At 47.5% G+C, this 18,221-nt stretch overlaps 1 protein-coding gene across 1 annotated transcript in view; it reads right to left on the bottom strand.

Annotated features, from left to right (window-relative positions):
• Positions 1–1,299: 1,299 nt before the first annotated feature.
• LOC119390345 (uncharacterized) overlaps positions 1,300–18,221 on the bottom strand; it is a 31,457-nt gene continuing 14,535 nt past the window's right edge. Inside the window, exons 3-8 of the mRNA XM_037657948.2 lie at positions 8,334–8,505; positions 4,951–5,124; positions 3,952–4,001; positions 2,953–3,067; positions 2,465–2,614; positions 1,300–1,417 (exon numbers count right to left, since the gene is read on the bottom strand). Of these exons, the coding sequence (XP_037513876.1) occupies positions 1,378–1,417; positions 2,465–2,614; positions 2,953–3,067; positions 3,952–4,001; positions 4,951–5,124; positions 8,334–8,505 (701 nt within the window). The 3' untranslated portion in view covers positions 1,300–1,377. The remainder of the gene's footprint in view (positions 1,418–2,464; positions 2,615–2,952; positions 3,068–3,951; positions 4,002–4,950; positions 5,125–8,333; positions 8,506–18,221) is intronic.

Genomic DNA, 18,221 nt, shown 5'->3' with positions numbered 1-18,221 from the left:
CCAGGCAGGACGACCCGGGGACCTAAGCCAAGCTCTTAAAAAAATACCCTGGGCCGGCGCCAGAGGGGGCTCTGCCCCCCCCCCCCCCTCATGAGGCAGTCCGGGGGGGGGCAAGTCCCCCAGCCCCCCCGTACTCTCCGCCTATGGGACATGGGTGTTCTTAGTCCGATAAGAAAAAAACTCGCAGGATCCCTTATGATACACTCACATAAGGCGACTCCAAGGCGAAAGCCTTCTTCTTTTCCTTCTCAGTCGATTGCATTGTTCCTGCCCCGCTACCCTCCGAAAGCTTTCTGCACCTGACGTTGGTTTCCACTGCCTCCAGGATCGGAGGCAACTCACCTGGTTTTGCACTGCCTCCGTGATCGGCCCACCTTTGCCCAAGTTGCGATGTCATGAGAAGACGTCATCATGTGGCGTTACTTAATTGACGTCACGATGACACCATACTGACGTCACAAATTATGGCGACCTGTGACGTCATGATGACACGATGTCTCAGATCACCAACGTCATATGGCGACGTCATCACGTGATGATGTTTTGCATCGCTCGTGTTGACGCCGCCGACGCGGGACGCCGGTCAATTTTGGCATTAGATGAACACCACGCTTGCTGCGAGAAGACGCTTAATAAGCGAGAAAACGCGCAAAAAGAAAATACAAGTGGCGACGCCACCTTGGAATTCCCGCACCATTTGCCGTGACGCCACGTATTTTTGACGGCGCCTGCTTGGGCCTACGTAGTTCCTAATCGGTTAAATCGAAGTACATTGTCCTCTGAGGGGGCCAGGGACTTGACATAACGAGTTTGTGGAAATTTCGTTGAGCCAGTGGCGCCAAAATACGTTAAATGCTCTTTGAAGTCTTTTACGTCACGAATTACAAAGTTCGGCGCGAAATTTAAAAATGAAACTTTGAACTTGGTTTTCTCCTCTAATAATAAACCTATGGTGGTGAAATAAACTACACAAGAGTTCTCCGAGCACACTTTATCAATCTAAACCAATTCATTGTTTCTCTTTAGTGTCCCTTTAATATATCTTTCCTTGAAGGCGTGGCACAGATGAATGGCTCACGCATGTGTCGCCAAATTTACGGAGTCAAAAAAAAAAGGGGGCTCATCTGGTTACTGGGAGAGGTTGTTCTGCGACTTGTAAATGTCTCTTACGTTTCTCAGATATCCAATGATTCTTCTTCTTTGATTTTGTTCTTATAAACTGAATAATAAACTCTGAACAATACTCGCTTAAAAGTGCTCGTTATAAAGGGAGAGCAGGAAGGAGGAAACACAGAGCTATTTTGGGAAAAAAAGGTTTTATTGAATCTCGTAAAATGGTAAACAAACAAAAAGAAAACAAGACAAACGCGGACTCGGTCACGAGCAGAAACTTTTTGGCATCACGACGACATTCCGGCTGAAAAAAAGAAAGAATACAAAACAGAGAACTCGTTTAACATCAATCTGAATGAAAACGCGGTGCTCTGGCCGCGCAACAAGTCTGCTTGTACGAGCTTGTATAGGCAGTTTCTTGCGGACATAATTTTCGCGAACATTAGTCATAGAACGCATTATTCGAAAAATCAGTCTTCCTAATTAGGCTTCCTGCTATCACGATTATGGTTTTTTCTTATTTTTTTTATTATTTTCTTTTACAGTTGAAAACTCAAGCCAATGCGAAATTAACTGTCTGAGCTTCTAACTCTGGCCCCGCCACGGTGGTTATGGTGGTTATGGTGCTCGACTGCTGACCCGAAGGTCGCGGGATCGAATCCCGGTCGCGGCGGCTGCATTTTCGATGGAGGCGAAAATGTTTGAGGCCCGTCTACTTAGATTTAGGTGCATGTTAAAGAACCCTAGGTGGTCGAAATTTCCGGAGCCCTCCACTACGGCGTCCCTCATAATCATATTGTGGTTTTGGGACGTTAAACCTCAGATATTATTATTAGCTTCTAACTTGGAGATTACTATATCTGCATAGAAGCAGTCCAGGAGAATCGAACAAAGTAACCGTATTACTATCTTGATAGCGAAAAAAAAATTGATTAGGAAGTCTTTTTTCCCCCATTTTTTACTGCGGGTCCCGCCAACATAATTTGTCGCGAAGTTTGTGTCCTAAAAAGCCTCTGAACCACCTGGGCACTGACATTGCGTAGCTATTGCACTGCGTGTTTATGAGCATTTTTCTGTTTAATTTGAAAAACGTGCGCGCAGTCTTCTAGAATGCATGAATTTTTCACATTTTCAAGATTACGCACTTGTTTGCTTAATTACACCATACGAGAAATCTAACGCTTAATGCGACCACGGCGAACAAAGCAAAATGCCACTACTACTACTACTACTACTACTACTACTACTACTACTACTACTACTACTACTACTACTACTACTACTACTACTACAACTACTACTACTACTACTACTACTACTAATAATAATAATAATAATAATAATAGCCTACCCGCAGTTTCTCTGCTGCATGCGGCAGTGGTTGAGGTATCGCTGTCCATCTGAGCCGCACACTGGATCCAGTATGGGCAGGCAGCGCTTGGGGCACTTGGGGGGCTCCAGGCACCGGCTCAGGGGCACCATCTGCACGGGATCCTTGCTCCTGCATGCGTGGGTTTCTTCTTTAACTCGGGGTAAATACGCATCTTAGAAAGTTTGAATGCCGCGGCCGGGAAGGGATATATGGGAACAAAGATACTCTTTAGAGCGTCTTTCCGTCACACTGCAATAATCGCCATCTATCTCGCGTGCCTTTCCTCGCGCTATACAGAAAATAAACAATCATTAATTAATTCATTAACTAATTCGTTCAATTCAGTCATCAGCGCGCGCCCGGTACTTGCATCTAGAGACGAGAGAACCGTGGCCGTAAAGACGAGAGAACCAATCGGTCGTCCGTGCGCACCTCTTAAATTTACACACAACCACGTATATACTCACCCGCAGGTCTCCTTCTTGAAGAAGCACTCGTTGAGGTACACCTCGCCGTTGGAGCCGCACACGGGTTCGTACAGCTCCGAGCAATCCTGGGGACATGAATGCAGCTTGCGCGCCTCTGCGATATATATATTTGCAGGGCCACAATTAATTTATGTACACCTATGCTGTCACAAGTAATACACTCCGAAGACACATATTAGGGAGGACCAGATAGGTTGACATTACACTCCGGTGTAATGTCAACCATTTGGGGTTGGCTTGAGGTGCATAGATTATATTTTTGTGTGTATGTGTGTGGTCCGTTTTCATCCTTGTGCAGCAGCAACCAACGATCGACCGAGCCAAACCTCGCGATCAGCAGGAGAATATACGAGAGCCACCACGACTGGTTACTAATGAAACAGTTCAAGGACCCTGGTTACGGTCAATCTACGGAGTAACACTGCCAACGCACTCTGCCTATAACATAGCTCAGAACATCGTTCTGCGCACGAAAAAGGAGCTCTCTTTTCTGTGCTGGATGGATGGCGTATACAATGAATTTTAACTGTGTTTTCTTTGTATTGTAGGATGCGGGTGAATTTAAAGGTAATTTACAGAAGGGCAGCATCTCGACGCTATATTTCGGCACAATGTAACGTGCGCGAAATAAATGCATTCAAAGCCCTTTTCGGTGCAGGCGCCGTAGCGTAAACGATATTGCTAGACATATAGTAAAGAAGCAAGAAGCGCAAAATAACTGGCGGGCTCAATTTGCGGCTATTCACAACCGCCTGGATGAAGGCCAGTAGGGCAAAGTTGAAATTCATTCTTAATTTAAGGGAAGCATTAAAAGCATACGGCCGCAGTCCAGCGGTAGAAGTCCCGCTTTCAGTATACTCCATGTTCGTAGAATTCGCACTGCGATCCCTTTGTCAGATACATTTCGGCAATTTATTTTGAAAGACATGTTTATATTTATATGAAATATAAGGAAACAGGCAGAGAAATATAGCTCACCTCGGGCGCTCGCTATGCATACGGCCAAGGTCTGGGTGCCAATGACCTTCCTGGAAAATGAAGGTCACATATGCACAACGCTGTCTATGAAGGCGGAAGTTCAGGGGACAATGGAAGCTTGAAGAGGCGACAACTTCTTGAATACGGGACGTCGCTAGAGCAAACGTTCCGACAAGCGGTCATGTCTTCTTCAAGGCAGCAATCGCCTGCCTTGTAGAAGACCAGTCCGCTTGTCGAAACGTCGGCCCCAGCGAAACCTCGCGTTCAAGAAGTTGTCGTCTCTTCAACGCTGTCTATATAGTTCAAGTGGCATGGGGCACATCTGGGACGTTACATAATTGAGCGAAAAACGCTCAATTAGAATGATTCTGAACACACACACACACACACACACACACACACACACACACACACACACACACACACACACACACACAACACACACACACACACACACACACACACACACACACACACGCGCGGGCGCGCGCGCGCGCGCACGCACACACGTTTCAGCTGGTCAATTCCTAATTGCGACAAAGATAAATTAATTCGCAAAGACTATTTTCCTCACACTCTACTTCGTTAACCCGGCATGTAACCACATGAATTTGATATCAAGCTCTTTAGTAACGTAGAGTACTAGGCAAGTTGGTATAGATTCATGTCTGTGCCAACATGTAATGAACACACACACACAGGATAGCGCCTAGCTGTCCTGTGTGTTCTTTACTGTGTCCTGTTTTTTCCTCGCGCTACCCTTCGACATGGATTAAGCTTTGAGTGCTGAACGCGTATGCAATAATCCTGCGAAAAAGGGAAGCATGGGCGTCGTACCGTACGCCCATAACGGAGAAGAGGCCGGGGAAGGTGGGAGTTGTCACGTGCACGTCGTTTTATGTCATTCTTTCTAATGTTTCAAACAAACATTTTTGTCGCGGAGCCTTTTGGTTAGTGAGCAAAGAAGACAATTTCCGTGAGTATACTCGGGCAACGTACCCGCAATTTCTCCGCTGCATGATGCAGAGGTTGGGGTAGAAGCGTCCGTCCTTGCCGCACACCGGATCGTAGATGTCGAGGCACTTGTCCGGGCACAGCGGGTGCCGGCCGCGGCAGCGTTCCCACTCGACCACGCGCACCGGCTCCAAGGAACCGCGCTTCCTTCTCTGTTTCCTGAGGAAGGGAGGAAACAGGAAAGCGGAGAAAGGGTGACCAGTTGAGAATCACCGGTATGCAGAAGGGTCTGTCAACATGTTTCTCCTTAAAGAATGGAAATGTATGTGATGTGCCAACATAGGTAACTTATTCATTTCCTTAGTGTAGGTACTTTGGTATTATGAAACTGTAATATTAAGTCATATCTTTTCTAACAGCGGAACTATTTAAGTCGGGCGTAATCTTTCCAGCGCGAACAAAAAACCACAAGTGGGTATGCGCCATAGGAGCTGGGCAAGCCCCACTACCGACTACAGCAGGTGCGAGTGTTAAACGAAAACGAACACGGGAAAGAGAGAGAGAGAAGGAGAGAAAAATAGAGAGAGAAATAAAGGGAATAAAGACATAACAATATAGAAACACAGAGAAAGACATAGACAGAGAACGACATAGAAAGAAACAGATACAAAAAAGAGATAGAGATAATAGAGAGCAGAAATAAAGAAATAGAGAGAAAGAAACAGACTGAGAGAGAGAAATAAATAAAAAGAAACAGATAAAAAAGAGAGATACAAGAAACACAAAGAAAGAAAGAAAGAAAGAAAGAAAGAAAGAAAGAAAGAAAGAAAGAAAGAAAGAAAGAAAGAAAGAAAGAAAGAAAGAAAGAAAGAAAGAAAGAAAGAAAAATTACACCATCTCCCGCTAAAGGGGACCATGAGGCGATGCGAAGCCGGAGCACTTGTACGATCGCGTTCCGTTGGCGTTCGTTGGGCATGCTACCGACCTCGCGTCGTGGAACGCGAAGAGGGACGCTACGCGCGTCGTATCTTCCATCTAGCCTGGCCGTTAATTCTCACAGGGCGAGCGGGGAACGCGGTCGACAGGCGGGCGAGAGGGGGGCAGCGTCGGAGAGGAGAGAGAAGCGGAGGGGACGCGCATGCGCTCGAGCTCATCGCGGCGTTGCGCAGGAGAGAATTTCGGCATGTCTAGCCCGCGTTTCAGAGGGGAAGGGGAGAGGGAAATTATTTGATTGGAGTGCGATTGTACGCCAGAAACATTATTCACCTCACGCTCACAGGGCATGGCCGCGTGCCTGAGAGTGTTGCCGATATCGAGCACATTGCCGCCAGCCCGTGGCCGCCAGTCATTGAAGCGCTTTAATCGTACATGTATCGTATAAATTGGGCATGAAACAACTTTAACAACCTGTGGTTGTTAAGGTGTGTGCAAATGCCGCGGCTTCCTTATTTAGCCAGCGAATGATAACGCCGCAAAGCGACATGCGCGAGAAAAAGACAGGACACGTGCGTCTGATCCGAAATTTGCTTGTTGCGTTCCAAGTAGGAGAAAAGTTTCAAGATATAAAAAAAGAAATTATCGCCGTAAGGGCGCAAAAAAAACTTTTGTGCAATGCATGCACGTGATGAGGTGAAGCCAACCTAACAACCGCACAGAGCAGCAGCATTTGCTTCACCGCAGTATGACCCTTGATGCAGAGAAGCATACGTTTCAGTGGGAAAACAGACATTACAGATGTGCATTGGCAGCAATGTTTTCCTTCTTACGACACAAGGCACATTAAAATAGGAAGACAAAACAGAACGAGTGGTACTACCGAATTTTTTGCCAAGAAGCATATGTACTTATATAACCAGTTCAGATAGGCAAGCGCTGAATATGAAAGTCATAGCAAGGCGATATGACGGCGCGGGTATGAAAGCCCTCTTTTATTGCGTCTTTTTTACGGCTCGTGTGTTGCTTGGAAAAAGTTAAATAAATAAATTGTGAACTTATTCGTTTCCATACTTTAACCCTAAAGTGAAATAGTCTTACACTGGCAGATAAATACAGAAACAGCGCGAAAGACAAGGACAAGAGATGTTTCAAACACAACGCTCACGCCTAGTGAAGTCACGTATCTAAAGAGATTGTCATAGCCATGTCGTGTAGATTGCGTTTCATTGCACAAGTGACTTTATGATAACACTATTGACTTGCTGTTAGGATGCTTTATTTTCCCCCTTGTTACCTTTCATTTTTCTGCGCATGCTCCCTCATATATACATATACAGGGTGTTTCACGTCACAACAACCAAGGATTTGAAAAGGAAGTGGTTAATCGCAACTGAATGAAACGAAAGACATACATTTTGACGTCATGTGGCGCTGGTTATGTTACTTTCATGTTGTGCTCAATTAGTTAATTAGCTGATGTCGATTATACTATTTATTACTATTCATTTTAGACCCAGGTGCGTTTATTTACGTTGTAGAAGGCATTCCAAAACAACCGATCTATCTTTTAGTGGCGAAGCACCTTAGAGTCTCTGCTTGTAGGTGGTGCATTGCCGTCTGCTGTCGCCGCTTGCATCGTCGTGACCACTTGCTTGCATGCATCGTCGTGTCCTGTCCATTTGCTTGAGCGCAAGAGAGGGCCGCCACCGCCCCAGCGCTCACAGTGTGGCGAGAGAGAGCGAACGGCGCGCGTTGGCTATGGAAACGCACTTCCTGCGATGAACGCTGAACTACCAGCTCGCGAGGAACGAGAACGCGCCCTCGCCCGCGAGAGACAAGGCCAACGCAGGCAGCGTCTGCTAGAGAGTTTCTTGAAAAAAACCGATTGCTCGTACTGCACAGCCGTTTTTGTGTGTGTGTGTGTGTGTGTGTGTGTGTGTGTGTGTGTGTGTGTGTGTGTGTGTGTGAGAACGTATTTGCTGCATGGATCGCATTCTTTTACTATTTGTGCAATAAAGAATTATCAGAAAAACCTAGAGCTCAAGAAAGACACAAGGTGAAGAAAAAGGAACAAACACCACGCGCGTTCGTGACGCCGCACATGAGCACGTCTGATGCATCTTTCTTAAGGTCCCTAGATAAAACTTGTTTTATCTAGGGACCTTAACCTTTCTTTTCCTTCGTCTTGTGTCTTTCTTGTGCTATGCACCCCAACCAATTATTGTTGTTATTAGCCCCGCCACAGTGGTCTAGTGGTTATGACTCTCAACTGCTGACCCGAAGGTCGCGGGATCGAATCCCGGCCGCGGCGGCTGCATTTTCGATGAAGGCGAAAATGTTTGAGACCCGTGTACTTGGATTTAGGTGCTATTTAAAGAACCCCAGGTGATCGAAATTTCCGGAGCCCTCCACTACGGCGTATCTCATAATCACATCGTAGTTTTCGGACGTTCAACCCCAGATATTATTATTCTTATTATTATTTTACTTACCGACAGTTGGCGTTCATCATTGAGCATTCGCTGTTGTAGACTCGGCCATTCGATCCGCACACCGGAACCGGGAAGGACTCATTGCAAGGCGCACCACACACGAAGGCTCCGGGGCTCTCTGCGGCTCGCGGCGCCTCTGTTGGTGTCAGCGCATGGAGCTCTGTGGTTGTTCCTGAAGGGGAAGCAAATGAGAAACGTGGAAGTTTTATTTCACTGTCAACACAGGCGTTCGAAGGGTTCTGCTTTAGGGGGAAGGGGGAGGGGGCGAAGTGGGCGAAGTTTCACCGCAGTTTCCCCCCCTCCCCCCCCCCCCCCCCTGCGCCCCACTCGTGCGTACGCCTATGACTGTCCACATGGAAAAAAAACTTGCAGGACGCTTAAGCTTCGCCTTTAAGAGTAGAACGCGATAGCTTTGTTGGGCCTAGGGCTCAGAACATATATAATGTACTTTAACATCTGCGCTGTCACCAGATAGATAGATAGATAAACATTTTAATGAAGCTGGAGATGTTTGCCTGGCTGTTCGCCTGACATGCTACTCCAGGTGCTGGGTGACGATTATGATATATACAGTGATAACCACATAACACATACAGTCACACAAGTTTACAAAGTTTGGTTCAGGCTCGTGGCCCGCAAGAAATTCAACAGCGCTTTCGTGGCACGTAGCGCACAGGTGCTGCTTTGCCATGGACCCAGAACATGTCGCAACTCTAAGCACGATCCCCGTTGAAGATGCAAGGCTGCCTTCAGAGACTGTCTCTCTGATGCGTATCGCTTGCATTCACAAAGAACATGATGTAAATCTTCTTGGACGTTGCATTGGACGCACATTGGTGAGTCCGACAGCTTAATCTTGCTCCTGAAGTAGTTGGTGTATGCGACGTTCAGTCTGATGCGGTGCAAGCATGTTTCATCTTGCCTGTTTAGGTCTCGCGGCATATCAAAGTTACACGATGGGTCAATCTTGTAAAGTGGTCCATACTGGTGATTAGCATCTGTCCAGAGGGATCGCTGGAGCCGCCAAGCGTGTGCCGATACGATTGTCGCGGCATCTTTTCTCGAGAAAGGTATCTTGATGATTTCTCTCGAGGCGTCATGTCCAGCTTTGGCAGCGTCATCAGCACAGTGGATACCTGCCCACTGTGGAATACAAGGCAACGTCCATGCTGATGACGCTGCCAAAGCTGTCACCAGAGTCTTGGCTGGGAGTGCAGGATGCCCAACGAGGTGGTTTGTGGCAGCAATGAATCACCACCGCCGATGGTGGCAGTATCTTTAGCCTGTAGCCCAGGTTAGGTTAGATTCCGCCTCGAACCCTGATTTTTCATTGTTTGCATTCATCGGGATTTTTGGTTCACAACCAAGGCTGCCGACGCCGACACCGCATTTTCTACGACAAGGGCTCATTAACGCTATCGCGCTGAAACGTCATAGCAGCATAAAAAACAGAATGCGTCCCGTACAAATCACGTAGGTGTCTTTCCGCATATTTCATAACCATATTTTTGGTCAGTGAGATAAATGTCATCTCTCACAACAAGATATTTTGCTAAGGGACGTGCCGCGCGGTTCTTGGGGCAGACTTCTATGTCTGCCCCAAGAACGTCTTCTATGTGAGTGTCCCTCTTCTCAGTGCGCACAATAAAGAGCTTTCAAACGCGTTAGACAGACTTGACAATCGTCCTGTCGGAGGGCAGGGTCTTGGGACAGTTGCCGAAACCATCCTCAAGTTCACATACCCCCCCCCTCCCCTTTCCGTTGGTCGAGTCCAAAAGACAACATGCTTCACAATGACCTGCCTCTAGTCCCTGCCTTTCTGCGAGTCAAGATGGGAAGTTAACAGTTCCTGGAATGCAACATCATGGGGGCCTTCAGCTGCCATTATTGTCAAAGACCATAACCCTGGCCATAACCCTTCTCTTTAAACAATGGTGGGACAAGTCCGCCTAAGTAAAGGTATGGAGCAGACTCTTAGGTGATTAGAGCCCTTTTAGATGATTAGACCCTTTTAGGTGACAAGGAAGGACGACCGCACCCCACCCCCCCCACCCCCACACGCGCGCGCGCATGGAAGGCGTTCAAAGCGTTCTTGCGCTTCTAACGTATAACTGGTATTAGAGACAGACTTTAATAGGTGTCGTACTCCCATTTCTGCTTTTATTTTTTCTTTTTTTTGTGGCATCTCATTTTTGTATCAACTTTTGTTCCCCCTGCTGTCTTTCCCCAGGGCAGTGTAGCCAGCCGGTCTTGGAACTGGCAAACCTCCCTGTCTTTCCGTCTATTTATTCGTCCCTTTCTTACATAGACGAGAACATAAATTCCGTCATCCTTGCGCTGTTTTACCTAGGAGTCAGTCAGCCCAGCTCATCTGCTGGCCGTTATTCGTGTTGTCAGCCGTCGAACAGCGGAGGCACGAGCAAACACGAAAAAAAAAAAAGATAATAAAATGGGTAATTTACGGCCGCGGAAATGGGCCGAAAGCGCCGTGCAAAACCGCGCTGCGCTTCCTTATGGCGTGCTTCGCGAGATTACACGCGAGCTTTCTTAGTTGCCTCGTTACCATCCAGAGATTAAGTCATTCTTAACGTTATCTATTCAACGACTTAACTTTATGCCCACTCTATCTCTCACCGCCAGCTCGTCGAAATGGCAGCGTTTCATGCCTTCATTTCTTGTTTATGGTTCTTATTGCCCTCGCTGAAGCGTTCTTTTGATGTACTTTTTTTCTTTGCGCCCACTCCTGCTTTGATTCAACGAATAAATACATTAAAAAAAACGCTGAGGGAAGTGAGTGATTGTGGTCACCTTAGCGTATACATCGTGTAACCGTCATCAGGCACTGCTTCGAGAGAGGCTGACCTGCTCGTTAACCGCTCAACAATAATAAAGTCTTATCTCACTTTCGCTATCTCTCCCTTGATCCCTGCATGAAGAAATGGCACATCAACTTCCGTACTACATTTGTAGAAGCCTGTTCGATCAAACGTCGTGATAGCGAGAAAAACTGCCGTCGCCATGGCTTAACATACGATCGCTCACGCTCCCTCTCACGCGAGGTCCGCAGAATAAACGGTTTTCTTCTTCATCTTCTTCTCGTCTCCCTCTTCCTCAGTGTCCCAAAGTGGTCGCGCACTCAGCGTATCCCAGCAGCCCCAGCGAAGAGTTGCGCGCGCAGCTGTAAACTTACGGAGGATCGACATCTTGAGGGCAAGCAGGAAGGGAGGGCTCTCATTTGAAAGTCAAGTCCGCATGCGAGCGGCACCGCGGCGCGTACTCGTTGAGGGAGCTTTCAAAAGGCGTCCTGGTCGCCAAGTATGCGTGTACGCGTGTGAACGAGCGACCGCGCAGCAGTTTTTATCGTTGCTACGCCTCGGCTGTTTTGCCGCCGTACGTGGATGGCATGCTTGAAAGGCAACGCATCTTCGCTTCCTCACACGCCCCTCTCCTCTCGGACGAGAAACCTTAGAGGCCTCTCAAACAACGAAACGGGCCTTGGTATAAATACCTTTTCAATTAATTTATTATATATATGTATATTTTACGGCTTGGCCTTTCGATCAACAGCCATGCCCGCTGTAGAGTGAATGTTAGCAGTCGGATGTCTGTGTAGCGTCTGGAAGTTAATTTTATTATTCATTAAAATTAATTACTGTGTCGTGGACAAGCGAAATGCCACCGTCTATAGGACTGCGACAACTCGGTGCGCCAACTTGGAACATTATGGAAATGGCACGAACAAAACGCGGATATAAACAGAACTACGTGAACGGAAAGTCGCCATACATTTCCGCGAATACGGCTATCGCTGGCGCTCTATACGCGTTATAATGCTTTCACATCTCTCTCCCTCTCTTTTTTGGCCAGAAGCACGCATAAAGGATTAAGTCGTGGTACATCCAGTACAGTATAGACGTCGATTCCAGTGCGCAGTTCCCGAAGTGTGAGTTCACACGACAGTGTCCTTCGTAACAACAAACGTCCGTCAATCGCGACTGCGATTAGAGAAGGGGACCGGGCGGCGACACGACATTTTACGAGCTAAAATCGTCGTTAATTCATGCATTTAGTCTTCACCAGTTGTACGGCGCAGTGTGTTATGAACCGGCAAATTAACGAGCATCCCAACGCACGAATGCACACGGCTCATAAACATATACGGTCGCTGTCCTTTACATGGCACATGCGATCTCTGAGCAAATAAATGTTGCAGCCCGGTTGCGTCTATTATTGGCTTAAGTGAAGGAATACGGTGGATTGCAAATTTACGCGCCGATGCGCACAAGTTCCTGCTCAGTACAGCAATTCCTTCTACCGAGAACTCCACTTCATGGAAGAATGAGACAAAGCCAAAGAAAAGCTGGTAGTTACGCATTCACGTCACGTTCGCTTAACAGCCGCTTGTTCAGGCGATGAGGCTGTGGTGCGAAAGCGCGCTCGGCGCTCCGCGAATTGATGTCGCAGTCAAAATAGGCCTCATTTTTCAGAACGTTTAACTGCTTTTGTTTGCATAGTCTCAAGGCTGCGCCCCACGCGCCGTCGACGTCAGTGCGTTGGCAAACACCACTTTGGCCGCGTCTCGGCGAAGAACCCCTTCAATCTTCAAGAAAATATAAAAAATATATATATAATGAAGTAAGTAGAAACAGGATGAGAACGGTTGACTCGTCGTACCCGGCCCAACTCTCCCTTTCTCCGAGGTTGCATTGACTAGAAGAAAGGTGGCGAAACGACCACTGCTCGGCGCTTTCGGTCATAAACCATTCCGAGCACGAACCACAGCCGGGCAGGTACCCCCCGCGTCGTGGTTATGTACACAGAAGAAGCACTCGCTTTGACACCTTAACGTGCAACAGTTTAATAGCGACCGTGCCCAAACGCTCAACAAAAGGACCGCGGCGGAAAATAGCCAAGAATGCTACACGGCTAGATGAAGCTCACCGCAGCTCGACCTGGGAGGGAAGCCCAGAAGGCTGGGGCGTGCCCTTGAAAAGAAAGAGTGATAACAAAAAGAAACATTTTTCGAAATGCGTGACTTCATCCCTTTGACTTCAACACTACCCCCATATGTAGGGGTCTGACCGGTGTCGTCGCGCTGTCTGAGGCGACGATAACCCGAGAGATGCCCTTGACGAAGCGACGGGCTGGCTCGGTGCGCGTAATGCTCGCGCGGCCAACTCTGTAGACGCTCGGCGAAGAGAAAACAAATGATGCCGACGCCCTACGCAGACGTGCACGCTGCCGAGCTCGCAATTTCTTTCGGTGCTCATAACTATACCTAGTCGGCAGGTTGCCCTCATAATGGACGCCACTATATTCATACACACGCCCGCATAAGCTTGGCCGCTGTCTCACCCGAGACTGCGCGGTGGAAAGCCATTCGTATACGCACCGGGTGTGTGTATAATGAGGTACATGCGTGTTCCGTGTTTTCACGCGCATAGCCAGGTGGCGCCTGGTGCTGCAATCGTTGTGGCAGGGGGATCGAGATTGCAGCGTGGGGTTGTGAGCGAAGCCGTCCAGCGTCTTATTCGAACTATCAAAATAGGCGCGTGCGCTGCTGCCGCAAGTAACTTGCTCGACTTGTAACGTCTTGCCTAACGACTGGCGGGTGCAATGCTGTGAATGCGATTATGTCCTCACTGCGTCTCGTTATTAAGCGCTGCAAGCTCGATCGTGAAGGTTACTGAACGCGCGGGATCAAAGAATGGTCTTGGCACGCGGGGAACTCGATTGCTTTCTTTGATCTGCCGACACCTCGGGAAAGCCGAGAGTTGTATTGTAGGCGGAGCTAAATGTTCAAGCTATGTACGGACGGGTCCACTGCTAAAGAGAACACTTGCATGCAGGACATGTCCGAATTTCGCTGTCTTGAAGAATCTAGTGGATTTGCATAAGACTATACTACTGGTTGACAATTCTGACTCCTTTTGGCCGACTAGTGCCGCGTACGAACAACGTCTCTGCATAAACTTGCCGTAAAGGGCCCAACAATATGAAAGATGCTGATTCGAGGGTTCCCTTCAACAGTGGACCGCACTGTACATCACGCGAACTCCGGCAAGTATGTAGTATGGAAGGAACAGAATATGTTCTCCACATTGTAGAATTCCGTCCTTTTGTCAAATTCTGAAATGGTGCATTGTTGATCAAACAGATAAGCCGTATATGGACCTTTCCATAAGAGAGAAAGATCCCCTCCTTTCTGGACTGTTGCGCGGTAGTACAAGGGCTGACGTCGCTGCCTCGGTACTGCATTTGGGGGGGGGGGGGTCACGCCTATATTTACAACATCTCAAAGGGGAAATTAGCGGCATGCTGGGAGCCTTTATTAAAATTGATAGAAGATTCCTGGGCCAGTCTTTTTGATTCCCGAAATTTGACAACACCCAGAATAAACACAGCCGGCTACTTTGTCGTTGCGCTAAGTTGAACATGTTCAAGTTTGAAAGAGAATGTTGGGCACAAAGGGGCCGGCGGCAGCTTTGAGCTGTGACTAACAGTGTCGTGACAGCAACACAAGGCTTTGCCGTGGCTCACATTATGTAATGTGAGACGGCCAGGGAAGTTTGAAACACACGGCGGTATTAGCCCCGACAACTTGGGGTGGCGTCGCCTTACGGGAGGCCTGGATGACGTCACGGCACGGACTCTTCGACGCCCGCCGTGACGCGCCGGCATATCATGCGCTTGCTTCGTACGCTGCTCCGCTGTTTGCGCTTGCTTTTTGCCTGTCTCAAGCTTGGGATGAATGGCGAAAACAGCATCGACAATGTTCCTAGTAAAACGACAAAAAGCTATACATTTTTTCTGCACAATCGCCAATGGTGCCCGTGCTCCATCGTGCACACTTTGAAAGGGGTGATCAGGTTTGTTGTTGTGTCGCGCTGCTAACCCCGGGGATGGGTCTGATTCCCGACCACAGCAGCCGCATTCCGATGGGTGTGAAAAGCAAACATCCCTCTGCTTAGATACAGGATCACGTTCAAGAATTCGAGGCGGTCAAAATTAATCTGCAAGGTGCCCCACAATCATGTCGTGGTCTTGGCACGCAAGACACCTTATTCACATTATTAGGTTGCGTTGTTCACGGGCGATTCCTTTAAAAAATATGATGGCTTCGCCTCCACAAATGTTATCTGCATCGGACGCATCTGCGATCTGCGAGCAGCGTTTCTGCCGGTATGCCAAGCCCAGCGCACGATTACAAAAACGCCTTTGCATGCGTTTTTTGTAACTCAATACTGCACAGTATTGAGTTTCGCAAAATATCTCGAAAGTGCTCGCCTGAGAATACCGCCGGAGTTGTGTTGGTTTTTCTTGTGTACTCGCTCAGTCATCGTGTTGTTTAGTTGCACGTTTTCCTCGCAGTAATTTAAGGGCTTCATTTCAACACAAAAACAAGTTGAGGTTAATTGCGGAAACTTCTAATTGCTGTCAGATTGTATTTTCGTGCAGCATCGCAGCAACGGCGCTGTTACACTTGTATAAGTATACTATATATATATATAGTTAGGTAGCCAGCTCGTAAATTACCTATCCTTGCATTTGACACACCTCTGAGCATGATCAACCTCATGATGTGCGAGACCATTCATTGACTCATTGAGGCGAAGGACGTTTAATTAATACGTGGGCCACCTCGCTGAGGAGCGCCATCGAAACAGTTCAGAACACTCATTTCGACTTTCAGGAGTTTGTTTTGTGAGCGATTGCTATCAACAGCGCTTCCACGAGAATTTAACATTACTGCTCGTGACCCGCCGGTTGATCGGACCAGCAGTTCATGCAAATCAGGCTATACGCCCATATAATCCCATACGAGTGTTGAGAAGAGCTCTTTACATAATCCAAGTATACTAACATCTCAGCATTTCCGAAACCATTGTGTGTATGGCAGTATTATTAAATGCGAAGCATTTCTTAGCGAACCTCTGGCACTTTGAGCGTTTCTATCTACGTATCTATCTATCTATCTATCTATCTATCTATCTATCTAGCCGCCTACGTCTGGGCGCTCTCATGATCGCCTCCTTAACTTGGTATAGACCAAAATTTGCATGGGAGGGTAAGAGGATTTGACGAATATGACTGCCGGGTCATGACATAAATAACGTTAAAATCCTGTCGTATACGTCGTCAAACCCTTTCCACTAGACACGTGTGGCACATACCCGTTTACCACGGGCCGCGGTGTACGGGTATGCGCCACAGGTGATTGACAGATTATGTCTACCCAGGAACGGCGAGAACAGACATTGGTAACTTATATGCTAGAGAGTTAAGTAAAACCAACATCGGCAGCGTTGACACAACGAATGGAAATAATGAAAATTAGGATCCCATCAGGAATCGAACCCAAGCACTCTGCGTGGCATTCAGGTGTTCTACCACTGAGCCACGCCAGGTCTATAAATTGGTTTGGAAAAACAGCCTACGCAGGCGTAATATCGGTGCAACGTCAATTGTGGTTGTGGTGCTGACTATCTCATTTTACAAGAAAGCAATAAACACTACATGATACTCCTACGATGTGTACTCCTACGATACGGGCGTCATATCAGATTGACGTCTGTAGTTCCAGTGTTGGCTCCGCTTTTATAGCAGTCTAATAAACATTACGTTTGTATTCTTATGATTCAGCAAGCTATATTGAAGCATTGCTTGACCCCGGTTGAATACAATAACGAAAGTTACATATGATATCCACATCACCGCATCGTAAAGTGCACTTCGTCCACCAGAACGACGAAGTGTCCTCTTCATTTCTTAAGAGGCTGGGTGATGGCCTCATGCTGACCGAGGATAATGTCTGATTGATTGACAGCCATTTGTAGACTAGGCTACGTAGGCCACATACGCCCAGGTAGTCTACGAATAGGACAAAACACCATCCACTGATGTTGGTCTACGTAGCACTATCCAGGCCTACCAGCCTCGACGGCCTATGCCTCACCAACGTGAAAGGTGGCTTTAGGTTCCGACATGTCGCCGGCTCTGTCGACAGACAATTTGTCGACGAAATGACCGAGGCATCCACGAATTCCAACAGCTCTACTATACCACATACTTCAATACATATGGACCCCTCTTCACCACGGTCGCGACCGGATTCTATAACAAGTCATGACCAGCTGCTGGTGCTCACTGATCACGGTGATGATGCCCTTGTTCAAGAACCGCCAAGAACTTCTTGCACACATGCACACGGGTTCGTGAAACGCGCGTGCGTTCTCAGGATACGTATAAGCACTACATATCAGCCTACCGCTTGTGGTGTTGGTAATACCCACGTTGTCATTGGTAGCGTTACCCAACCGTAAACAACTGCTTATATAACACATATGCAACTCTTCAACATATATATGTGTGCGTATAAAATATATACAAATCTTTAGCGTCATTTTGTAACGTGTCGCTCAGTAAAAAAAGTTACGCCACAGTCACCTACCCGCCGCATGCTTCGCATAACATTGACTCCCACGGTACGTGGGATTTGCCGAATTTTTTAAATGCGAAGCATTTCTTAGCGAACCTCAGGCACTTTGGCCGTTTCTATCTGCGTATCTATCTATCTATCTATCTATCTATCTATCTATCTATCTATCTATCTAGCCGCCTACGTCTGGGCGCTCTCCTGGTCGTCTCCATAGCTTGTAATATACCAAAATTGGCCTAGCAGGGGAACAGTGTATGACGAACACGATTCACTGGTCATGACATGGATAACGCAAAATACCTGCCTCGTACGTCATGAAACCCTTTCTCTCAGTCACGTGTGGCACATACCCGTAAACCAGAGTTAATGTTATGCGGGTATGTGCCACAGGTGATACAGAGTCTCAACCAACACAGTAACCGCGAACGCACACATTGACGCGCAAGGAA

Source organism: Rhipicephalus sanguineus, chromosome 4 (assembly GCF_013339695.2).
Source record: "Rhipicephalus sanguineus isolate Rsan-2018 chromosome 4, BIME_Rsan_1.4, whole genome shotgun sequence".
Taxonomy (NCBI): domain Eukaryota; kingdom Metazoa; phylum Arthropoda; class Arachnida; order Ixodida; family Ixodidae; genus Rhipicephalus; species Rhipicephalus sanguineus.
Note: the sequence above shows the minus strand (reverse complement) of the source record. Positions and strands in the feature narration are given on the sequence as shown.